Source organism: Ovis aries, chromosome 4 (genome assembly GCF_016772045.2).
Source record: "Ovis aries strain OAR_USU_Benz2616 breed Rambouillet chromosome 4, ARS-UI_Ramb_v3.0, whole genome shotgun sequence".
Taxonomy (NCBI): Eukaryota; Metazoa; Chordata; class Mammalia; order Artiodactyla; family Bovidae; genus Ovis; species Ovis aries.
The window spans coordinates 10750095-10776248 of NC_056057.1; the positions used below are offsets into that span (position 1 = coordinate 10750095).

At 42.0% G+C, this 26154-nt stretch overlaps 1 protein-coding gene across 4 annotated transcripts in view; it reads right to left on the reverse strand.

The window, feature by feature from the left end:
* Positions 1-26154, reverse strand: part of CDK6 (cyclin dependent kinase 6) — a 263408-nt gene that overhangs the window by 67959 nt on the left and 169295 nt on the right. For all 4 annotated transcript variants that reach the window (XM_042248370.1, XM_027968446.2, XM_042248372.1 and 1 more), the window contains exon 5: positions 11121-11230. In XM_042248370.1, the coding sequence (XP_042104304.1) occupies positions 11121-11230 (110 nt within the window). The remainder of the gene's footprint in view (positions 1-11120; positions 11231-26154) is intronic.

Consider the following 26154-nt stretch of genomic DNA (forward strand, 5'->3'; position numbering starts at 1 on the left):
GTAAATTTGGATCCCTGCAAATTTAATTTGCCCAGCAAAATTGAAGCAGTAAATCAGAAACTCAATACTACCATGTATTATTAGGGAAGGTATATACAGGAAGCCATGTGGGATGCTCTGTATTTCCCAGTTAAATTGGGAGGAGGAAGGGAAAGAAGAACAGAGTGGGAGTGGAGGAGAGACAGGGAGGAGGGACAGAAGGGGAAAGTCTGCAGCAAGAAGAGGAGACGAAAGGAGGAAAAGAAAGAACCAGGTAGTATCTTCTATTTTTATGAGAAAATGCCCAGTGCTTCTCAGCTAGGCCAAGCACTGAGTCTTATCAGACATCAGCTCCTCCAGCCACTCGGGGAAGGACCGACGGGAGGCAGGAACGCAGTACACAACAGTGGGGCACGGGTATCAGACAGACCCAGATCCCACAGCAGCGGCCACATGGAGCTACAACAGACTGTCACTATAACCTATCGCTGCAGGACAAGACCAAGCAGAATTTTTTGTCACATCTCACTATTTGTTGTAATTTAGCTCTTTAGCACCATTCTGTGGGAAATTATTTAGGCATACAATGAAATCCCATAAAATTTACATTTACCTGAAATACGCTGTACAGTAAGTTTCCCGTACACAAACGAGTTCCGTCCTGAGAATCTCTTTGTAGGTCCGATTTGTTCCTAAGTCCAACAAAGTTAGCCTAGGTACCCAACTAACACGTCGGCTATACAGTACTCTACTGTAATAAGTTTATAATACTTTTCCCACAAGAATGTCATATCTGCTGAAACAAATATATGTACTAAGGATCCAGTGAAATCCTAAAGACCACACACAAAACTGAACTCAGTTTTAACAAATGTGGTCCCAGTGAAGTCACTGGATTAAAAAGATACCTGATTTTTAAGCTATTAATCCAATATCTGTAATAGCTAATGTACATTCCCATTCAAAATTCTCCAGAGTGAAGTTATTTTACAGACTTGAAATATAATTTTTAAAGAAGTATTTTCATCTAAGCTTGCATATTCTAAGAAGCTCTTGAACTAGTACCAAATAAATGAACACTCCTATTCTGTACTAGCACGGTACTACTGTACTCTGTATACCGTAAAGTACACAAAAACACAAGCATTTGTGGAGGATGCATGCACACGGCAACGCATGCCAGACAGGTGAACTAACTTATGTGATGGGACATGTGGAAGCATGCCTGCAATGCTCAAAATGTGCAACTTGAAGGTTCCCATCTAGGGGACTTACCGTACTATTCACTATAGTTATCGTCTTGCCAATATAGCTGCATGACTGCTATAAAGCAACAAATGTAATGTAACATCATGGTTTATAGGCTTTACCAAGGCTGGACTCAACCCAGATCAGAGGTCCAAGCTCCAGCTACAATAACTTTGTGTAGGCCTGGTACTTTTTATTCTGTACTGCTGGGAAGCAACTCATGTTCGTAAAAACCAGAAACAGTAATGAGAAGTCTGCCTTTGACTGAGTAAAGATCAGACTGGCTATCAATGTACACTATAGCTACTTTCTCTGCCAGTGTTTTTATATTAAAAAATTGGGCCGCTTCTTGCCTCAAATCAAATTTTTTAATCCAAATCAATGGTTGAGAGAGGCCAACGAGCAAGACCTAAGACTTTATGACTGATGTAGAACTGAGACTATTAGATTCATTTTCTCTTTCAAGGTCAGGGCTGATGCAGGGGCTTCCAGAGTTACTCCCACGAATAGACTCAGAAGGCAAAGAAAGTGAAAAGAAAGTGAAAGTTGCTCAGTCATGTCTGACTCTGCGACCTCATGGACTATACAGTCCATGGAATTTTCCAGGCCAGAATATTGGAGTGGGTAGCTGTTCCCTTCACTAGGGGATCTTCCCAACCCAGGGACTGAACCCAGGTCTCCTGCATTACAGGTGGATTCTTTACCAGCTGAGTCACCAGGGAAGCCCAAGAATACTGGAGTGGGCAGCCTATCCCTTCTCCAGGGGATCTGCTTGACCCAGAAATTGAACCAGGGTCTCCTGCACTGCAGGTGGATTCTTTACTAACCGAGCTACCAGGGAAGTCCCCCAGAAGGCCAAATCTGAAGGAAAGCTGCATGAGGTCTGCTGACTATGGAAGAAGAGTACCCATGTCTACATCCAGACTGGAAGGAAGATCAAAACTCAATATACATTATTCTCCAAGCTCCCACACTATGGAACTCAAGAGAATGATCTTCACAAGCTGTCTGTGCACTGGAAGAAACTAGTCTGAAAAACTGCTTGGGTCTTTATCTTAAGATAATTTTTTTTTAACTGACAAAGTAAGGTTGATTTCTTCCCTATCACTACACAACTGATAAAAAGGAAACCCACAGTCAATTTTACAGTTGAAAGAGGTCCCTCAGGCTTCAAACCAACTTAACAGCAGTTTTTTAACTACCATATTCACTCAAGTTTTCCTCTTGACATTATTTTTTAAAAGGCATACAGGCAGCAGGAGGAAGCCAGGGCTTACGTAAGAGTCCTTGTCTTATTTTTGACAATTTTTCTCCATTTTTGAGACTCTCAATCCTATTTCCCACCTTAAGGTAAAAACAGAGTTTACTTGCTGGAGAGCAATTTGGTTTAGCTAGCAGAATTTTAAATAGGCATGTTATTTGACCCTATAATTTTGCTTCTGGAATTTACCCATACAGAAATACTTGGGCAAATGTTCCACAAAATAAGCACAGGATTTAACTGCAATACTGTCTGTAATAAGACCAAATGCAACCAGCCAACCAATCCATATATGCTCATCAATGGGAAATTCAATTATGAAATAAATGAGCTGACAATGATTCGGCAGTTTAAAAATGAGTTTGATTTCTATGAATTGACCTAATGTATTGTGATAAAATAAAATGAATAAGGCAACATATGTACAGCATAAGCCCATTTATGTGAGATAAACTGACAGAAGTGTGCATGTGTTTATATCTATATCCAAATCTACACATATACATACATAGATGTGTGCAAACACACACTTTCGAATGTGCAATAAAGATCTGGAAATATATCCAGGGACTGTCTTTGGGAATGGATTTTGGATAGGAGAATAGGAAAGACACTTTCATTTCTCAAAATTTTTTTTTTAATAAAGCTAATTGGCATCTGCATCTCCTAAGTCGTTCCTTCCCACACAATTCCTGTTTCTGAAAATGGCCTGCAGAGTCACGCAGTGTGGAGACGGAGGCTCCAGGTGCATGCGCTTTTGAAGAGGATGCAGTGGGGAAGACTGATCAGCCAGGGCTGGTAAGACTGTATTTACAGGCTGGCACTTAAGTGTCAGTGATTCAGGGACAAAGGCCAGGCAGCTGCACCAACATCAGCTCTACTGGTTTTACATCAAGGACCCTGACGTCTCTGGCCTCCACCCAAACTAGAGAAGATGACAATGTAGGGGACAGAAGACTGAGAATCAAGAAGCCTAGGGTGGGAGGGCATGGACTCTTTCTCTCTCCCCTTCCCAACAAACAGTGAGTTGTCTGTTTCTTCTTTATCTTTTCATTTGATGGTTTAAACCTGTGGCTCAGGTGAAGAATCTATCTGCCAATGCAGGAGATGGGGGTTTCACGTCTGGGTCAGAAAGATCCCCTAGCGGAGGAGATGGCTACCCACTCCAGTTACTGAACAACAACATAAAATATAGTACATGTGTCTGTGAGCCCTTGAAATGTGGTTAGTCTGAATTGAGATGTGCTGTCAGCATAAAACATATACTGGAGTTTAACAATTTAGTATTGAAATAGAATGTATGATCCATATTCTTATAGCTATTCCACATTTAAATAATAACATTTTGGATGTGCGTGTACGTTAGCTGCTCAGTCATGTCCGACTCTTTGTCACCCCATGGACAGGATCCCACCAAGCTCCTCTGTCCATGGAATTCTCTGGGCAAGAATACTGGAGTGGGTTGCCATGCCCTTCTCCAGGGTATCTTCCCAACCCAGGGATTGAACCCGGGTCTCCTGCATTGCAGGCAGAGTCTTTACATCTGAGCCAGGGAAGCCCTATTCCATGTTTACATTTTGGATATGTTGTGTTAAAAAATCAATTGTACTTGTTTCTTTTTACTTTTAATGTGACTGTAGAGAACTTAAAATGACATGGTTGACATCCTCTTTTCTTTTTCTTTTTTTGACATTCTCTTTTCTATTGGACAGAACTGGTTTAGACTTTCATAGACATTCCACATGAACTATTTTATATATTTAAATGTGTAAAAAAAGGAACAGTAGACAGGGAGGCATGTACACACATGCACACACCACGATTCCCCCCAGGTACGTGCATCTATAACTGCTGCCCTGTATATTTATATGCCCACCCGGCTTTCTAGTATAGCTCATTACACGTCAGTGTACCTGTCACAGGCCATACAGCTCTGAGTTTAAGCTCTGCCAGCAACCAGATGTGGGATCCTGGGGCAAGCTGCCTGGGAGGATTAAATAGTATAACGCATGTCGAGTTCTCAGAACCACGACAAGCATGTGTCATAACAACCTCTGTCAGCAAGGGTGAGCTCTGCATGACATGTTAAGAATTCTAGAAATGACCAAGCCACAGTTTCACCCCAAAGCAAAGAATATCAGAGTTAGAGTGACTCTTGGATGACATCTACTCCTGTGTTATAAAACCCTTTTAGATTCCAGAATTCCAGTAAATGAAAAAGATGACATCAAACTGCTCTGAACAAAGCTGAGTAGGGGAACGAAAAGGGCTGGGCACTCTTAGACTGTAGAAGGACACGGATACCTCTGTGAAGGTTGGAACACCACGGATGTAGCATCTTATCCCAGTCTCTCCATTTTACAGATAAAGACACTCACCTCCATGGTGGGCTACAGTCCATGGAGGTCACACAGAGCTGGCTGAGTGAGCATGCACTCACTGACCAATGACACAGAACATCTTTTCATATGCCTATTTCATGTCCTTGTATCTTCTTTGGTGACGTGAATGTTTAAATCTTTCGCCCATTTTGAACTGGGATGTTTGTCTCATTACTGAGGGTTTGTTTTTTGTAGGGGCGGGAGGTGGGGGGGCCTAGGGAGGGGGCGGTTCTCCTCCCTGAAGAGACATCTTCCAGATTTAGCTCTGGAAGATTTAGAGAGGGCAAGAGGCCACCCAGGATAAGAGAACTGAAAGGATTCTAAGGAAGAAAACCTCAAGACACGTTTTGGGGCCACAAGGTACCCTTCACGAACATACATTTACATCTTGGAGAATAAGATGTGAGATGGGCAGAATGCAGTTGGGGCTTCTTCTTCAGAAGGTCTCGAGGGTCAAGGATCCTACAGCAGTTTTAACAAGTTTTGGGAAAAAGGTGACGATGGAAAGATTACTTTATCAGAAGGAGGCAGGAAATAGGCAAGAAACAGGAAAATAGGCTGGCAGGCAGGCAGACCCAGGGAGTCAGACCCAAGGGGTGGGAAGCTGGGCAGCTGTTGGGGTGCCCTGACAGGGAAAGGCTGGCCTGATGGGGTGGTCTCAGCACACACCATGAAAACAAATACATTCCTGTTAAAGTAATATTGTTGTTGCTCAGTCGATAAGCCATGTCCGACTCTTCGCGATCCTATGTACTGCAGCACACCAGGCCTCCTTGTCCTTCACTGTTTCCCGGAGCTTGCTCAAGCTCATGTGCATTGAGTCGGTGATGCCATCCAACCATCTCTTCCTCTGTCACCCCCTTCTCCTCCTGCCCTCAATCTTTCCCCGCATCAGGGACATCAAGAATAAGAAAAAAAAAAAAACATTGACTACGATTAAAAAGTAGTACTCCTTGTTTCTTACTTAGAACTCCCCTGTGTGCACTGTTTAACAAGATCAGTTCTTTTCCTGGGTACCACCACCTTGGGTATTTCCTCACTCAAGTAAATGCTTCTTTGGAGTTTTTCCCATCCGGTGGGTTCTCTGAAGAAGGAAAAAAAGAGCCAAGAAAACATCCAAGAAGAGACAAGAAACGTCAAGGTCCAGGGAGTGCCCTGGTTTCCACTTACATGTCTTACATGTTTTGACCTAATCTGGGGTGATGGGTCTCCTCTCAGTGGCTGGGGCCTGCCTGGGTACCTTGGTGTTCAGAGCCTCTGGTCAAGGACCTCATTTCCCTGACATCACTGAGGAAAGTGCTCAAGTATGGGGAACGCCAACACAGTACCCAGTAGGACAGTTGGCAGGGCACTCAGTGACATTTTAAAGATGTTTGCTCCCAGACCACTCAGCCACAAAGGACAGTTTCACTCTTAGTTTCCCAGCTACTGGGTGTTCAATTCATAGAAATCAATTACGGCAAGCGGAGAGAGGCCACCATCTGAGGCGGGGTAAAATCATGAAGCCTTGTTTGTTTCTTTCTAACAGGGACTCTATTTGTTATATTCTTTTTGGTGGCATCTGGCATTTTTTAGCTAGGGATCAACAGAGCTGGCAACTTTAGCTGGCAGCTTGGGACTTCTAAGAACTACTATCTGTTTACCACAATCTCCATATTCAAAGAATTAGTAGCACGTTTTATTTTTTTAATGTGCGTTTTCTTTTTATGACTTTGCCATCACTTGGAAAACCCCATAACTTTCAAACCACAGAAAACAGTTCAGACCATGATCACAAGGCACCAGACCGATACCTGGAGAGTTTACAATTGTGAATCTATCTTGCTATGAAGTTGAAAATCAATCTCCATCATTCATCGGTCCATCCCTCTATCCATCTCATCCCAATCTTCAAGCTGGATAGTTGTCTACTGACCCTATTCGCAGCAATGTTTTTTAGTCTTAAAATATGACTCAGTGTGGGGTAAAGATGGATCACCCATTGATGATGAGTTAAAGGAGGAAGGTAAAAGATGCAGGGGCTTCCCTGCTGGCTCAGCTGGTAAAGAACCCACCTGCCAAGGCAGGAGATGCAAGAGACACGAGTTCAGTCCCTGGGTCAGGAAGATCCCCTGGAGGAGGAAATGGCAACCAGCTCCAGTATTCTTGCCCATGGACAGAGGAGCCTGACAGGTTACAGTCCATGAGGTCCCGAAGAATCAGACATGATTGAGTGCATACACACACACGGAAGTCAGTGTAGCAATTATTAAATTCATATAATAATGACAGGTGGTATTCAAGCTCTCTCGCTCTTTGTAAACCATCTGCCCTAAGATTCTTTTTACTGAGTTCATATTTCTTAGGTATCCCATTCTAGAATACAAGGCAGGACCTCTTCACAAGGTCACAGAAAGCCGGTCAGCTTTTCCACTATAAAGTGAGAGTAGGAGAGACTAGAAGTCAAAGCTATTAGATGCATGGTTTGCATCTTCACCTCCTTAAAATATTATTGCTGCTACACTGTAATAATGTGGAAATTAATGCAGAAAAAAATATGGCCTCACAGGTAAAACCACAGCCAAGGCAGAAACGTGGCAGAGTGGAAAAATCAAAGATTAGAGAGTCCGACGGACTAGGGTTCAAATTTGGGTCTCCTACAGAAGAGCTGTATGTCCATGGACAAGTTATTCACACTCCCTGTAGAAGGCTGTGGTTCTTCATCTACAAACTGAATTAACAGTCCTCAGAGTGTGGGCTTAGTGAGATAACTCTAATTAAGACAGTAAAAAAAACTAAGCATAGTTATCTTAAGAGTATGGCAAAAATGATGAAGGTGTTAAAAGAGATGACACGATTTGGGAACTACTGCCATAGCAACAAGGAGGAAGCCAGAGGGAGGGGACACATGCCAGGATTCCCTGATGCAGGGTCAGCTAAGGCAATGAGAATCTGCTTCCAGAAGGCCTGGCCCGTATGCTCTCAGCTGGACACCACAACAGGTGGGTCAGCACTGAATCCGGAGTCAGGCTGGACGCAGGTCAAGCTGGTGGCTGGACCCCAGCATTCAGCTGGCAGGACTGAGCAGCCTGCACATTCAGATATCTGGGTGTTATCGCAGGAAATACCAAAACGTGAACTGAGCAGGAAGAGGGGTCAGATGCCATGGCTGTTTTCAAGGTTGCATCCAAACCGGCAGGAACTACCCAGGAGACAGAGCCCCCGCCCCAGGAAGGGCGTGTATGGCAGGCCCAGATGGACTCATTGTCCTTCAGCCTTAAAGGCACAGGGGTCTGGGTTCTGATATGGCTTCCTGCTGCCTGCAATTATTTCTCCGTTTGCTCTCCCAGGATAAGACTCCTAGAGAAAGGTTCTTTCTTCTGTGCACATCTGAAGAGCCAGTGGGTCTCTACCCAGCAGCTTGCTTCCCCAGAACTGTGAAGCAGACCGTTGCTGCTGACATCAGAGGAGGCTCTCTCTATGCCTCCATCAGAGTCCCTTCTCAGATCCAGTGCTGGGTGCAGAGATGGGTACTCCTGTCTCCTGGACTGAACACAGAATGGATTTTCCCATAGAAAAAACTGTGGTTAAGTAGAAAATTTTCATAAATAATGTTTTGTATATGTTCCAGGTTGTTACAGGACTCTCTGCAAGCCAGTCTGGGAACCAGACTACCAACTATACTACCACATCAGTGGCAAAATGAAAATATGGCTGTAAAAATGAAAAGTGGCTGTCAAATGAAAATATGGGTTGCAACTGTCCCATAAGTGGTGGCTATCTATACTTAAAAATGCAGCACATTCCTTACTAGAGAAAATGTGACACTACATACCTTAAATTTCATCTTTCTTTTAACATCTTCCAGAAAAAGATTGATTTTTATCATCAATTATGGCTGGGATTCACGTTTTATACTACTGAAAAATAACTGATCCCCCTCCTCTCATAACAAAAGAAGGACCCAATCTTACATTTGAGGATAATTCTAGCTAGACACATCAGGGCTTCCCAGGTGGCTGGCGCTAGTGGTAAAAAACCTGCCTGACAGTACAGGAGACGTGGGTTTGATCTCTGGGTCAGGAAGATCCCCTGGAGTAGGAAATGGCTACCCACTCCAGTATTTTTGCCTAGAAAATTGCACGGACAGAGGAGCCTGGCGGGCTACAGTTCATAGGCTTGCCAGGGAGTTGGGACACAACTGAGCAACCGAGCACAGCACTAGACATCAAAGTAATTCCAGACTCTAATCATCTCTCATCTGCAGCAAGTTGTTCATGGGATGAACTGAAATGACTGTCTTGACTCCCACACTGCAATATTGCCAGTCAATTATTCCTGGTTCTGACCATAAGTGTTTAACCCAACATTTTCCACATTTGTTTGAAGAACTACATGAGGCACTTTTAATTAAAGACAGGAATGCCAGGCCCTAGCCCAATAAGAAATCAGAATTTCAAGAGAGAGGTCTGGGAGTCGTACATTTAAAGATTGCTATCCCCTGGTGAGACTTCCCTGGTGGCTCAGTGGTAAAGTATCCGCCTGCCAAACCAGGAGGTGTGGGTTTGATCCCTGGGTGGAGCAGAATCCCATGGAGAGAGGAATCATGGTGGGCTACAGTCGATGGAGTTGCAAAAGAGTCAGACGTGACTTGGTGTGTAAACCACACCACTGCTGGTGAGTCTCTCATCCTCCCCAGTGGCTCCTTCCCTGAAGGGTGAGTTAGGATCACATGGAGGGCTTGTGAAAACACAGACTGTTGAACCCCGGCCCAAGAGCTTCTGATCCAGTGGGTCTGGGGTGAGGCCCAAGAATTTGCACTTCCAAAAGGTCCCCCAAGTGATGCTGGTGCTGCTGGTCCAAGAACCACACTTCCAGAGCCACTTATTTAGCCTATTTAGCAAACACTGCAGCTGAATGCAGTCTTTTTTTCCCCTTCCCTCCTTGGTAGAAAAACAACACCAGACTCACAAGACTTCCTTTGGAGTAATAGCCCTCGTTCTTTCTGCTTGATGTCAGACAAATACATTAACCACTGCATCTCAGCTATCTCTTATTGTGAGAAATAAAAAGGGAACGCATGAAAAGAGGTTTGGTCCTATGACTGGCACACAATTAGCTTGCCTTAAACATCTGTGTACTTTGATACCCTTCTGTGAGCTAGGGATGAAATCTGCTGAGGTCTAGAAGCAGGTCCCCAGATTTGTTACAGGAACAAAATTTCCTTTGGTTAAAACAAACAAATGAGCAAGCAAACAACGGCTGACTGCATTTCTTTCTTGTGAGCTATCATGGAGTTACATTTTGAATATAACATGTCCAACTTGGGAGAATACTCAGCTTCCAGACTCACATTTTCCCATGGAAATAAAAACAGAAGACAAAGACAGATTAGATTCTGATTAGCCTCTCTGTTTAATTTTAACCAGGCTGAGTTTAGTACCAAGGTGTGGGTTCTTTTCCTGGCAGATCGTTGTTATATTGTTTTGGCTATTTCTTGTGATATGAAAATCACACACATGAACCGCAGACTTTCAGAGTCAAAGGTGCCCCGGAGGTCATCGAGCCCACCCACCCACTCTAAGAATACCACTGTAAACATCTCCAGTGTGAAGTGGCCTCGTCTCTTCTTGGGTAGCCAGTGAGAACAAGCCCTGATCTGCTCTTCAGATAACTCTAACCATTCGATTTTTTTCGCCTTCTAAGCAAAAATCTTTATTTCTGTAATTTGAATATCTCTGGTTCTAGTTCCGCCCTCTATAGTGCCTGAGTCTGTCTAATCTCTCCTCCAATTGACAGCATTTAAAGGATTCTGAAATGGCTCAGATGTCTCTCTTGTCTATTCCTTTTCCATCTAAACATTCTGTTCTGTCAACCCATCATCAAAATTTCCATATACATAATATCCCTGGTCCTCCTCCTGTGGAAAAGTCCATCTTGAAGATATTTCTCACTAAAAACAAATTTTCATAACATGCTTCACATTTACCATGTCTTATTATCACCAACAGAAACAATGAATTGTTAAGAACAGTGCAGTGTTCTTTTCCAAACAGAGCTTCCAAGAGCCAGAAGCGACCACCACACCCAGTGACACTGTAAGGGCTGAGAAGGCAGTTTCTGGACAGACTCGGAAGTGAGAGCCGGAGGCATATGGATGTGGATACCATGATCCCACTTGAGAGAGAGATACTAGGCTGCTACTTAAATTATCCAAGACCCCAAACATTTCTTTCCAAGGCAGACAGAGAGAAACAAAAAGCATTTCTTACTTTCTACGAAACATCTCTGCAAATATGCAGCCAACGCTCCAGAGGTCCACAGGGGTGGCGTAGCTGGACTGCAGCAGGACTTCCGGTGCTCGGTACCACAGCGTGACAACCTGCAAGGACAAGCGCAGCGGAGCGTTACTGGGGGTGACGGCCGTCTGCTTCACGCCTCGTGCTGAGCGGCGTCATGCCGAGACTCGGTCTGGAAAGAGCTCCTGAAATCTTACAGGGGACACTGAGACTGGAGCAATAACGTGACAGGCTCATGGCTGACAGGTCGGGAAATTCCATCATCCCCACAACCTGGGTTCCCACCTCAGACTCTGGGTGTCTTACTAGGATGGCAAAATCACTGAATTTCAGAAAGCAAAAGCAAAGACTTAAAAAAAAACAAGCCAACAAACCAACCCTTAGCTTAAAAAACTATGGTTTCTTTCTTAAGGGGCTTTAAAAAAAAAAGTGCATGGAAAACAGGTGATGGCAATGTGTTCAGCTCAATTCCCAGGTCAGCCATTTGGGGAAATCAGAAGATGACTCCAGAGGCTGTTGGATGGTGACCCTGAAGCCTGCAGAGCACCCAGGACAAGTCAAAACTACTCTTATCACGAGACCGTAGGGAATCAAAACAAAGCCCCCTTCAATGCCACTCTTGTCAGAAAACAAAGCATGAAGAATGTGAGAGAGAATGTGTAACCAACTGCTTACACCATGTGGAAAATCATCCAAAGGGAGGGATTCCCACACGGGAAGAACCCCGTTTTATCCCGAGCGGTGTAATAACAGATAGAGCAAACACAACAAAATATTTCTGCAACACTGAAAGGTGAGGAAATCATGTCATTCAGGTTCTAGATATATAAGAGCAAATAGGGGTTTGAGGGCTTCTTTTTAGCAGAAATTCTATGGACGTCTGAATTGCAGATATATTCTTTCTTGTCAGGTAAGGGATTCAATACCGCATCTATTACAGAAGCATTTTACATATTCAGATTCCTTCTATCATTACTCTGTCTTACCTAATTGTACTTTCATTGATGTCTATCTAACTTTCCTGAAGTTCTGTTTATTTACGTTCATGCTATAGAACTTAATGCATCAAGACTGCAGTAGAAATTTTTTTGGGAAAAAAAAAATGGTTGCCATCAATTGCCTTCTTTCCTTATATACACACTCCTCTCATTAAAGACTGGAGTTTAATTCACCGTCCCTTCTCTCTGAGGTGGCCTTAGTGACTTGCTTGACCAACAGAATATAATGGAAGTGACATTTGAGACTACCAAAGCTAGGTTATGGGAAGACTGATTACCCGAGCCTTTTTGAATGTTTGCTCTGAAGATGCTTCCTTTTGGAAACCAGCTGCTATGCAACAAGCAGACCACAGAGATGTCCCAGTCAACAGCCTCGTCCGAGCTCTCAGCTGAAAGACCATGTGAGTGAGCCATCTTGGACACTGCAGCCTGACCAGTCACCCCAACAGATGACTGTGGCTCCTACCAGCATGACAGGGGGCAGAAAACTGCCCAGCTGAGTCCCACCAACTCAGGATTCTGACTGATAATGAAATACATGGCCTAGTCACACATGAGACCACATCACTGGCTTTCAACCCTGACCGTGTACCAGGATCATCCAGGCGGTGTCTAGAAAAACTCATGTGTCTGGGCCTTATCCTGCCCCTAACTTAATTAGATATCCATGGGTGGGGGCCCTGGAGTTCTTTTTTTTTTTTTCTCTTCCTCCTCTTTTTTTTTTTTTTTCCTTTTCGTTAAACTTCATTAGGTAACCCTAACCCTTGGCCAGGTTTGAGCACCACTCAACTATACAAAACGTATCTTCCAGCTCTTGCCTCCGTGTTTTTGGATGACACTGTTCTAGTCTGACAAACTCTACTTTCTCCTCCACAGGCTGAAATTCTGCTTCTCCTACAAAGTTCAGCTTTGATATCATCACCTCTGTGGACCCACCGCCACCGAGAAACCATACCCTGTAATGTAGTTCTCGCAGAGTGGGACACAAATGAAGCGACTTAGCACATAACGTAGTTCACAACATGGGTCATTCCTGGGGCCACGGACCCGCTTTCACCCACCTTTATGTCCATCATTGCCCATCATAGTATTGAGCATGTCACACCTGTGTTTCACCAAATACCAAACTGATGATTTTAAGGCAATCATTCCTAGAAGATAAGTGGGAAAGATTCAGTCCCCAAAGAGAAGGTACTCACTGCTTTTGTTAAGAAAAGTGTCTGATTCTGGGCTCCAGTGTCTAGTTACATAATTTATTTCTGTATTACTAATATTTCTAGCTGGAGGAACACTTCCGTGTTTCTCTAATACACTGTAAACCAAGGTGTGCAGGGGCAAACGGACCATAAAGTCCAGTGGTTTCCAGATAGACACAGGTATTGTGATATTACAGATTTATCTTCTCACTTCAGTTTGAAATAGAGTCAAACGTATGAGATGAAAAGTTTAATCTGAATACAGCATTATTTAACGCTGTTTCAAGAGGCTGTGATTTCTGACTGATTACTCGTTCTAAAACATTTTAGTATAACTGTCTTCACTTTCAGTACTTTAACCAGTGATACTTACTACGATCACCAAATAAATGTTTAGACAGCTAAAATAATAAGAAAAATATTGATACATTTAAGAAGTTCCTTTCATTTCCTTTTAAAATTTAGTTACCACTCAAAATGGGTAATGCATTTTTATCAAAAGCTTTAAAAAATGTCTATTAATAATAACCATTTGACCATTCTCTTTTATTCTATTAATGCTAGATTAATTACATTAATGGATTTCCCAATATTGTACCACCCTTCTCTTCTTGGAATAAATCATTCCTAGACATGGTTTATTATTCTTTTATTTGACTCGGATTCTATTTGCTAATATTTATTTGGGACACTAACTTACACTGATGAATGAGACTAATCTACAGTTTTCTTTTTGTGTGTAATTTTTCATGTTTAGTGTTAGGGATATATGCAAACTGTCCATCCTTTTCTATATTCTGGAACATTATAAATAGCATACGAATAATCAGTTCCTTGATAGGATGCACTTGTAAAACCACCTGGATCTGGATCTTTCCAAGCAGCACGTTTCTAACAGCCTCATGACTTTCTTCTTGGTAATTAGTCTGTTCAGGTTTCAACGTTGTTTTGAGTCAGTTTTGGTAATGATAAGGAATTTCCCTATGAATATCCTTAATCTTGATTTTTAAATATATTGGCTTAAATTTATACAGTATTTCTTGTTCATTATTTTTATCTCACTTAATTTTTTGGTTTTCTGAGAAAGAAAATCTAATGTTTTTCCTCTTTATATCAGTCAGGGTTATTAACAGTTTAGCTACATTATTTATTAAAAAACTGACTTCAAAATGTCTTCTCATTTTGGGAGGCTTACTGTTTTATAATTTATTGACTTCTACTTTTATCTTTTTAAATCCTCCCTCCTAATTTCTTTGTTTTCTAAAATTTATTTCTGAGTTGAAACCTGGATAATTTATTTTCACTTTTGATTAATGATAGAACATTTATTTATATATTATTAAACCTTCCTCATTTTTGTTCAGCTTTAAATAATACATAATTTATCTTTAATTTTCTCTTTAAGAATAATCTAGTATGAAGAATTATTTAGAAAAGAGTTTTAAAATTTCCATATTATCAGATATTTATGGTTAACTTTTAATTGCTGGATTATTTAATTGCTAGTGCGATGGACGTGAGTCTGAGTGAACTCGGGGAGTTGGTGATGGACAGGGAGGCCTGGCGTGCTGCGATTCATGGGGTCGCAAAGAGTCGGACACGACTGAGCGACTGAACTGAACTGAAGTGAGTGCTATTACATCACAGCCAGAGAAGGCGACCTGTGGAATGTCTATCCTTTATGACTATGCATTTTACTGGCTTTTGTTTCATAGGATGTAAGAAGAGTGCTCTCTTTTAAGTGTAAAGTTCTTTATTAATTAGTTTGCCTCACACAGATCCTTACTTATATTCTTCTATACTGTGTCAAACTGAAAGATAATTGAGTCTGTGCTTTCCTTCCCCCAGAATCTCCTTGTCCTTCTAAGGGTTTCTGCCTTATACACACTGGCTTTCTGTTTTAATATGTGAAATTAATTACAACAAAATATTATTCAGATAATAAACATTTGGGTGATAGTAGACATAGAGTACAAAACAAACACACAAGTGCTTCTAAGTCAGTTACAAAATATAATGGGAAAAGGATCGAGCTCACACGGTAACAAAACATGCGAAACACCGAGGAATTTAAAAAAGCAAGATCTGCATTTAAAAAATGATGTCCTATTATTGAAGAATATAAAATAAAAACGAAATAAATGGTGAGACAGACTATGACTGAGATGGGAAAAAGCGATATCATCAAGATAATTATCATTCCTGCATTTAACACAAAAAAGTAAGACAATCCAGTGATGTGGGGGAGTAACTTTGATAGGTGCCTCTGGCGGAATAACACTTAAGAAGAGCCAAAAACAGTTTGAGAAATTAGGATGAGGGTGATTTGTTCTCTGTCACCAAAATACACTCTGAAGTAAAGTGAAATTTGCTCAGCTGGGTCCGACTCTTTGCAACCCCATGGACTATATAGTCCATGGAATTCTCTAGGCCAGAATACTGGTGCAGGTTTCCAGTCCTTTCTCCAGATCTTCCCAACCCAGGGATCCAACCTAGGTCTCCCACATTACAGGCGGATTCTTTACCATCTGAGCCACTAGGGAAGCAGGTACAGCAAATAAAACAGTAGGTGCTACAGATTAAAAAATGAATAAAGTTCAGAAAGAGAATGAGATATTTATAAGGTGATATTTATAAGATATTTATAAGATGTTCTGATAGGTAGGCTGAGTTTCATCTTAGAGAGAGAAAATACACTTCAATAGGTGAAAGCAAGACAACTGGCCATTCATTTGGAAGAAAAATAAGTTTGATCCCTACTTTATACCATGCATAAGAAGAAAGAAGCAGAGCTAGAAAAATGTATTAGAAGAAAACAGAAGAGGACCTTGGGATGTGGAGGCCTTTCTCATCATGATGGGTAATCTAGAAGCCTGAAATGAAAAGATTCACAGATCCAGCTATTTAAAACTGAAATCCTCTTCAGCAAACACTGTAAATAAAGGCAAAGGGTGAATGACAACCAGGGAGAAAACATCTAAAACAAATTATATCAATAAGACAATACAAAAGAAAAATGGATAAAGAATAGGAAAAAATTCAAAAGAAAAAACTAGAAAAGATCCTCAATCTCATTGAAAGAAAGAAAAGAAAGAAAGGAAAAAGAATGAAAGAAAAGGAAGAAGGGAGAGAGAGGAAGGAAGGCTAACACAATAAGATAATACAACAATATGCAATAGAGTAATATAATCAGAGAGCATCGTTTTTGCCTGATGGGCAGAAGGGACAGAATACCACTATTCAGAGTTGGCCATGGTATGGAAGGAAGGAAGGAACCCTGCATGTTTTCAATTGCAAACTGGCACACCTTTTTAAAGGACAATCTGACAGTATCTATAAAATTAACAGTGCCTATGTCTCTGAACCAGAGTTCCATCTGTGGGAATTTATCCTATAGAAATACTCAGACTAGTATACAAAGAGGTATGTGCAAGGATGTTTACTCCACAATAATTCCCAATAGGAGAATATTATTCAGTCATCAAGAAAGATGAGTTAGCTGTCATCCTGCTCATTCCTGTTCACATAAAAAGATATTCATGATACACTGTTAAGTGAACAGGTAAGCTTTGAAGCAGCGCAAAATATTTTTCAATTTTTATTAAAGATTATGTGTGGGTGTAAATAGTCACTTATGCATACAAAAATGCCTGCCAGGATTGTATGCACAGACACCTAGCTTTAAGGGGACAGCTGTCATGGAGGCATGGCAGCGCGGGAGGTGGAAAGTGGGAGAGAAAGGAGGGGCTGGATGACAATCTCAGAGGCACAAGGCCAGTCAGCTGCTGTCGGTAAGCACATTTTATAGCTGAGAAAACAATCTTGGAGAGCCTGGGTAATTTAGCCAGAGTCAGGGAGCTGCCACGTGGGATTCTCCTGGGCACTGATTTCAACCCCACAGTCCTTCCTCAGCATCCAACCCGGCCCCCTTCTTTCAGCACTCCAAACATCCACACATCAGCAGGCAAATACACAGGTTGCAATTAAAGAACTGAAAGAAAAGGATTTTACATTTTCTTTGAAATATTTTAACATGAACTTAAAAAAAAAAATCTCAAAAATGCAGCTATCCTTTGGGGTTAAGTGATTTCCTCTAAAAAAGAAGTTAAAGAAAAAGGCTTCACTTTTAACTTCAAAATTCAGTTCGAAACCACAACAGTGCTCTGCATGGTACAAATGTATTCACCAAATTACCATTTGATAACTTCAGTGAAAGTTAAGATTTAAAAATCTCTTTATTATCTCTTAGAGATTTTTAATTGGGCTATGTTTAAATCACTGTAACAAGGTGAGAGGAATTAGATTCATTCACTGGGTTTATGTTTATACTCTTTTTGAACCATCAGCATTTATCTAAAGAGATATCTTTTGGGTTAATCCTTATAGAATTCAAATGCATGAATGCCAAAAAAGTATGCACTATACATTTCTAGTTGATTCTCCAATAAAATAACCCCAATGCTGTCCAGAGCCTACATTTAAAATAATAAATGACTGCCTTTTGCAATAGACATAAATCTAACAATTATTCCCTATTTATATAACATTAGCTCATGTATCAAGTAAGCTTCCCTAGTTTTACTTTGCTAATACACGTGGCCATTCCATTTTCTGACCCACAGTCCTTCAATCCTCACTTTAAGTCACTGTAATTTTAAAATATCTGAAATGATGACAATTTCTGTAATTTCACGAGAACAAATTATAACACATTTCCCTGACATTGAAGTATAAATTCTGTTTCCTAAGGAACTATTACAGTTCTGTACCTCTAAAAACTTCTGATGGAAGACTGCCTCACTTAAAACCGGTTTAAGTCACAGGAAAGCAGATTTACTAATTTTTAATAGAAAGTTTTATAAAGAATGGACAAAACGGATAAAAAAATGTTTCAAGGTTTTAGTGCACAAAGTAACATAGAACATTTTCAACACTATAATCAATTAATTTCTACCCACATATTCTCTCAGTTTAATAATTCTACATACCCTTAAAAACAAAATATAGTGGTCAGTTAAAAGACAGGCTGTATAAACAATGAGTACAATGTATAAAGATCAACATTTAGAAATCTAAGACAAAGGTGGCTTCTAATGATAACAATGACGTTGTCTACTAAGCAAAGATAACAACAGAACTATGGACAGAGTTTGGTGGTTGCAGCCAGCTGGAACCCAAGCAAATATGATGTTTATTACAATCACTACATGTATTAACAGCCTCTAGAGGTGCTAGATGGATTTGGCAATAGGAGGGGGAGCGGAAGATGAGGGGAGTTCAAGGATATTTACACAAGTGGATGTATCTGTTTAAACTGCTTTGATCTCTATTCACAATTTTGTGAAACAGTTCAGTACAGTATAAGATAAAATAGAGCCAAGGCCAACTCTGACTCAAAGTACATGTCAGAGTAAAGCATTCTTACTTAATATTAGATTTTACAGTCTTTAATTCATGTACCCTTTCACCAAGATCCAGAAAACCTTAGCAGATGTTCTCTGAGTCATCCCTAATCTATGGCTACGTGCTTAGAGAGCATCAAAGCACGGTAAGTACGTCGTGCTGGGCCATATTCCCTTTGCCTCTCTGCATGGGGGCCCCATTCTTGGGAGGTGGACCTGTGTGGACCATTTGCCTTCAGCTTCTCATTGGGTTTGGCCAATGGGAAGCCAAGGCAGGAGTTCAGAGAGAAGAACAGTGAGGCTGGGTCTCTAACCCCTTGATTTCCTCCCAGCAAGGTGGTCCAGAGCTGGCAGGGCTCTCATTACAAGGTCAATGTCCTTCCCAGGCAGCCCACCCCACCCAACTCCAGTTAACTGCTCCCCATCACCCTTCAAGCCTGGGAATGAATGGTAACAGCTTGATGCAAGAAAGACTCCAGTTCATGCCATCCACTGGGCTTCCCCTAAACCCACTTCTTTGTAGATCTTGTCTCTGTAAACAAACCTCCTTGAATTGTCTTATTTTGAGTCTGCCATCTATTTCCTGTTGGGACCTGACTAATACATCCAGCTTGCTGATGAAGAAACTAGTGTGGGTGGCGACTTTTTCTCAGCTTTCTTATCTGTCGTGGAGGACATTTAGACTGGATGACTGGTACAGGGACCTCTGTTAGCACTCTAAGAGGTCTTAAATGATGTAGCAATGGTAATGACTTAAAAAATCCATATACTGCACAGAACTAAGACATCCTTGCCTGCTCTTTGGTTTAGTAAGTACTTGTTGGGGGGAACAGTGTGGTGATTCTTCTGGGGCCAATTTCAGTAAGTCTCCAACGTAAACTTCTGTAGCTATTTCTGAGAAATAAGGATAAAATCCTTAGCAAAACTCAGCATTTTTATACTGTCCAAGTGAAGGCTTTCTAAGTTGTTCTCTAAGCCATGTACCTTCTTCACACCAGTATAAAACTTCCTGTTGTGAAGTTGTTTAGTGGCTAAGTCGTGTCCGACTCTTTGTGACTCCATGGACTGTACCCTACCATGCTCCTCCGTCCAGGGGATTTTCTAGGCTAGAGTACTGGAGTGGGGTGCCATTTCCTTGGCACTGACCATCTCTTTCTAAGCCTTATGCCTCTCTCCCATTTTGCTCATGTCTAAGCAAATTTACTTTAAAAAGGTGTTATTCTAGACATCAAGTCTTTAAAGGTCCAAGTGAACTTCAGTTCATCATTGAGTGTGCACTCTAGGAGAGCTACCCTGTTATCCTAGACAGGGTGGGTCACAATCAGAAGAGCAGCAAGTCAAATCAGCTGGCTGAAGGAGAACTTGGGGTGGGGTCCCAAGGACTTTCCAGTAACCCCTTGGCCATCTCTTTCCCAATCAGTCCCTGAAACAATTGTTTTCTGGACAGGGAAACCTGGCGTTCTGCAGTCCACGGGATCACAGTCAGACATGACTGAGCAACAACAAGGATGTTCTTGGGCGACTGCTTTCCTAATGTGATGCACAACTCCTGGGGGAGCATCATAATGGATGACCCTCAAGTCCACATGGTATCCAGAATTCTGACACACATGTCCAGCTGTTTCCTGGACATCACCACTTAGTGCTCCCATGTTAAGTCACTTCAGCCATGTCCAACTCTTTGCAACCCCATGGACTGTAGCTCGCCAAGCTCCTCTGTCCATGGGATTCTCCAGGCAAGAATACTGGAGTAGGTTGCCACGGCCTGCTCCAGGGGATCTTCCCAACCCAGGGATCCAAATCGGGGAAGCCCCTGGTACTCCCATAGGTATTTCAATTCCAAAATGCACACACTGTCTTTCCTCTTAGATTCCCTCTCTGCAAGTAAAGTCACCAGCCGCCCAGGTTCCTTCCCACACAGCCCCACTCTCAATCAAGCCACCAGACCCTGACAGTTGCACCATGAACTGCTACAGGTCACAGCAGCTTCCTAAGGGGTCTTTTCCCACTAGGTTTTCTCCTACTCTGGCTTCTCTTCTGTATCTATAGCTGTGCTCACTCCATTCCTCCTTAAAATCCTTCCACCATTCTTGAGAGCTTTCAGGGTCAAGTTCAAGTTCAACTCATGATCTGGCTCCCACCCTCTCTCTGGCTTTATCGCCTGTTCCTCCTTCATGGGAAAGCTTCCTCCACCCGTTCAGAGGCTTTATGGTTGTACAAACATGCGTGCTATGTCATGCGTGCCTCGTGGCCTTCTCATAGATTGAAACCCTTTCTCTGGAAGTTCTCTCTCTCGTGACTCCGTTCTTAACTCCTGTGAGCCTTGCCCTGCCTGGTCCTGCCCAATTACATGGAAGTGCAGCGCTTATCACACTGTATTCCATTCACCACGTACTCACTGCCTGTGCTGCGTTTAGTCACTCAGTCATGTCAGACTCTTTGCGACCCCATGGACTGTGGCCAACCAGGCTTCTCTGTCAGTGCGGATTCTCCAGGCAAGAATACAGCACTGGGTTGCCATGCCCTGCTCCAGGGGATCTTCCCAACCCAGGGATCGAACCTAGGTCTGCCATACTGCAGGCGATTTTTTCACCATCTGAGGGTAGAGGCTGTTCCTAAGTGGACTTTTCACCCTCAGGACCTGACAAAGCATTGTGCATGTGAGGTTTCTTTTTTAAAAAAAAATGTATGTTCCACTTGTCTGATGCTTCTGATTAAAATGTATCACCCCCTTCAACCTACCCCCACACCAACAGGAATGCTAAGACAACTACTCTCTTTCTTTCATTCACTCATTTTTTTGGCGGAAATTGTTTTTTACTATTTGACTTTTCAAATATGAAAAATAGTATGTACTGTATATGTAAAGCATAAAGAATAATAAACTAAAAACCTAAGGAACTATAAAAAAAAAATGTATGTTTCAAAAATGCAAGGGTAGCCAGAAGACAGCAGAATGAATGGAGGGTTCCAGGGTTAGAAGGGATACCCAGGGCAGGCGAAGGGGTTTCTAATATAGTAGAAATTTATAGGGCTTCCCTGGTGGCTCACTGGCAAACAATCCTCCTGCCAATGCACGAGACACAGGTTTGATCCCTGATCCAGGGAGATCCCACATGCTGAGAAGCAACTAAGCCCGTGGGCTGCAACTATTGAGCCCGTGTTCCAGAGCCCACAAACGGCAACTGCTGAGTCTACACGCTGCGGCTGCTGAAGCCCGAGCACCCTAGGGCCCACGCTCCCTAGAGGAGCCCGTGCTCTGCAGTAAGAGAAGCTCGAGCACCACAACCAGAGAGGGGCCCCTGCTTGCCGCAACCAGAGAAAGCCTGCAAAAAGCAAAGAAGACCCAGCACAGCCAAAAATAAATAAATAAAATTATTAAAAAAAAAATTAATTCACAGGCCGTGGTCATGTCCCCATGCCCACACGCAGCATCCTTAGAGTCCACCAGCATTATCTCTAATCAACAGATGACTTTTTAATAAAGTGTGAGGACCATTTTATTTTTGGAAAGTGAAGTTTTAACATGCCTGAAGGGCCCATGTTTTCCTTCAGGCCGTATTGTTTAAATTTCATCCTGAACTTGTGAAACTTAAAATAGTTACTACTCGCTAAATGTCTTATTATGTTTCAAGCAACAAACCTACTCTCTTTTTAGAAGTACAGTATAGTGTAGTTTTGATTTTGACACTGAACAATCACACACTTGATCTCTCTCCGCCTTCACCATAGAAACCAAGCAAATATTTGTAGACATTCCTTCAACCTTCACAGATAAGTAGAAATGAAAATTATTCTGCACACAGGATATGGCAGGCTGTAGAGCTCATCATTTCCTTTTAAAGGTTGCTTTAACACTTAAGAAAATCTATATGCTTTGGGAAGCCTCATCACCACTCAGACTTGAAAGTAAACTTACAAATTGACTCTTTATGCTGAAAACAGCTGCATGTCTCTTTAAGTCCACGCCTTCTTCCTCCTTGGTGACCACGTTCACGCTTAATACAGGCTGCATGTAAAACTATTACATGAACACTTGTAGGTTATTTGGTCAGTGCAAGCGACGAGGGAAACGGATGCACAGTTTTAGGACCTAAGTTTGGGCTCAAACATTCTTCAACATCTTAAAATCTGTGGGCTCTACTTTCCTTAAATGGGAAGGGTGTGGATTTTCTGAGCTGAAAGGTACTACACCAAGGTACAACTCATTCTGAAAAAACCACTCTGCCCAAAGTTTGTACTGACACACTTTCATCTAGAGGGTTCACAGAGATGCATGCTAACTAACTAGTCTGGGCAACCGGCAATACACGTAAGGTCTTCAGAGGACTCCAGAGTTCCCATTATATTTTGTGCTTTCCCTATTAAAGGCAAGAACTAAAGAAAATATGCTCCCAAAGCTTAGGATGTTTCATGCCGTTTGTTTAGCAAGATTAAAACTGCAAACAAAAAAGGAGAAGGCCCCGCTGCAGGGGACTCAGATTGCACCATTAGGAATTCTGGTTAGAAAGAAGGAAGCATGCTGACAAGAACTGTTAAACAGCAGATGGATCATTGTGGGATTTTGTGTTATTTTGTGATCTCTTCTCTCAAAAGCGTTCACTTTTATCCCATCTGGGGGGTAAAGAAGCAGGTTAGGGAAGGAGGGAAAGAAAACATTCGTGGAGCACAGAAGATGTCAAGTCCTGTGCCAGATGGACTTCACCTGTCTGCTTGGAGCATCTGCAGGTTAGTGGTATGAAGTCAGTATCCGTGACTCTATTTTTAAAGATAAGGAAGCTGAGACTCCAGAAATTAAGCAACTTGTCCAAGACCCAATCAACTAGTAAATGGTACAAGCAAGATTTGGAACAAGGTTTATCTGACTCAAGTTGACTCTCCTCAGTGTAGAGACGGAATAACCTTGGGTCTTTTCGTTGTTTGCTTTTTGGTCTTATGCGTAATTATGACTTTAAACGTCTGTACTTGTAAAACAATCATTTCTGGGGATCCCCCGGTGGTCCAATAGTTAGGACTTGGTGCTTTCTACTGCCATGGGCCGATTCCATCCCTGGTCAGGGAACTAAGATCCTACAAGCCAGGTTGCACAGCCAGAAACAAAAGTAACAAGCACAAAAGCAAAACAAAACACTCCCCTCCCCAAACAATCATCTCCATAACAATGTGAGTTAATAGGAAAGCTGACTAGAACAAAAGGCATGTTTCCCCCACCAGGGACCCCCTCCCCAGGTTAACAATATCCCAAGAACAAAAGAAATGTCCCCCACCCTCCTGCCCCTCCCCACACCCAGGGAACTGCTATCCCAAAGGATTTCACCAAGATGTCACCAGTTGGGGGTTCACGATCGTGGATGGAGGGTCGGGAAGGTGTCCCTACCCACGATGCTCTGGTGCGGTGTGATCACCAAAGGCAAGTTCGCTATGTCCTCCCAGAACATTCCTTCTCTGGGGACCACGGCAAAGACCTTCCCCTGAAACTTGCTCTCCTTCTGCATTCCCTGTCTCTGCAGATCTAACCAGTTCCCCAAGCTAGACTCTGTGGCAGGCTCACTCTCATCCATTTATGCCAACACAGCTGAACAGGGTGCCTTCTTCACTTGATAACATAGCGAAATGCACAGACCGCTAGGGCTGAGGAAACCAGAGAATGGAAAATACAGTTTGGACAGCCTGGATACTACCACCCACTGTTTCATTCACATCACTGGGCATACAATATTTTCAGATTTGAAGGTTCAGTGTAACTGTATGGACATAACATTGTTCTGGATTTTACGGTCTGATTTCCAAATTACTAACAAAGAGCAAAGACGGATGGGTAACATGTGCCCTTTATTTTCCCTTTCTTTCCTATGCTTAAAGAAGTTTTAGTATCTTTGTATCTTCTCCGCGAGGAGGGGAAGGAAAGGATCACCAAAACGGAGGATAGTTCTGTTCTTTAAATACTTTTAAAATACAGAATTTATTTGCTCTTGATGAGCTGCAAGGCTTCTCTTAAAATTGTCTCCATTTCTAGGAAGAACCACACTAATACCAAGGACTCACCAGTATTTCTAGGTACATCCGCCATCAGGACAGAGAGACATGTGTGAACATAAAAACCAGCGGAAGGCTTCTCACCTATGCTCAGGAGCTCACACTGCACATGTGTTTGGGGCAGTGTGGTTGCTGCATGCAAAGATGACTTGAAAGGAAAAGTAACTCTCCAGTCGGGGTATAACTTGGCTTTTACCTCAGAGCTAATTCAAAGAAAGATGACTTTTCCATTTATAAACATTTCAAAGAATGCTGCTGCTTTCTAGAAATCTGCGGCAGGTAAGCTTCTTTTATCCTTGAAACTGTCAGGGCTTTGATAAATGGCCTAAGAAGTGGTAACAGTGATATCTAAGGAAACATGCAGAGTACATAAAAATTTTAATTATTCTTTTTCTTTAAATTTAATTAATTTAATTATTCTTTAGCCATTGAAAAGTAATCTTAGATCACCATTTTAGCTGCTTAATATATTGAGGGCCCTGATATATGGAAAAAAGAAAAGCAAGGCCATAAATTTCAGAGTTTTATTGAGATATATCAATTACTTCTACCTTTCGGTTTATAGTTTACGGGCTGATGTTCCAAGTCTGTGTCATCCCTTGGCATCTAATTAAAGCTGGAACAACATATACTAGATTTGTATAAGACGTATATGCTGTATATATGGAATCCAGAAAGATGGTACTAATGAACCGATCAGCAGAGCAGCAATGGAGACGCAGACACGGAGAAGACTCGTGGACACGGTGGAGGAAGGAGAGGGTGGGATGGATTGAGAGAGCAGCCTGGAAATACACACTTTATCACATGTGAAATAGACAGCCGATGGGAATTTGCTGTATGACTTGGGGAACTCAAATCAGGCTCTGTGACAACCTACATGGGTAGGATGGGGTGGGAGATGGGAGGGAGGTTCAAGAGGGAGGGGACAGATGTATACCTATGGCTGTTTCATGCTGATGTACGGCAGAAACCAACACAGTACTGTAAAGCAATTATCCCCCAAATAAAAATAAATGAACTAAAAAAAGAAATATATGCTGGTTTTCCAAACGTTGTTAATGGGTGAAGTTTCTGTGCAAAAAAGAGGGTAAGATATAAATTCAAGGAAGAAACAAAGTTGATAGCTAAAAGGTAGAGTGTGTCTTTGATACAATTCAATTTGTTTTATGTCAAAATGTATTTGTCTTCCCCAGAAAGCCTTAGAATAATTTCTATAATAAAGTTAATTTAATTAAAAAAAAAAAAAAAGATGCCTCTGGTGAAGCCTTCCAGAACATTCTGAGAGGCTACTGGCTCTACACTCCACACCTCTCTTATAGACCTGGCTGAGGTGTGATATGACCACAGGAAACTGTTTGCATCTCCATCACCC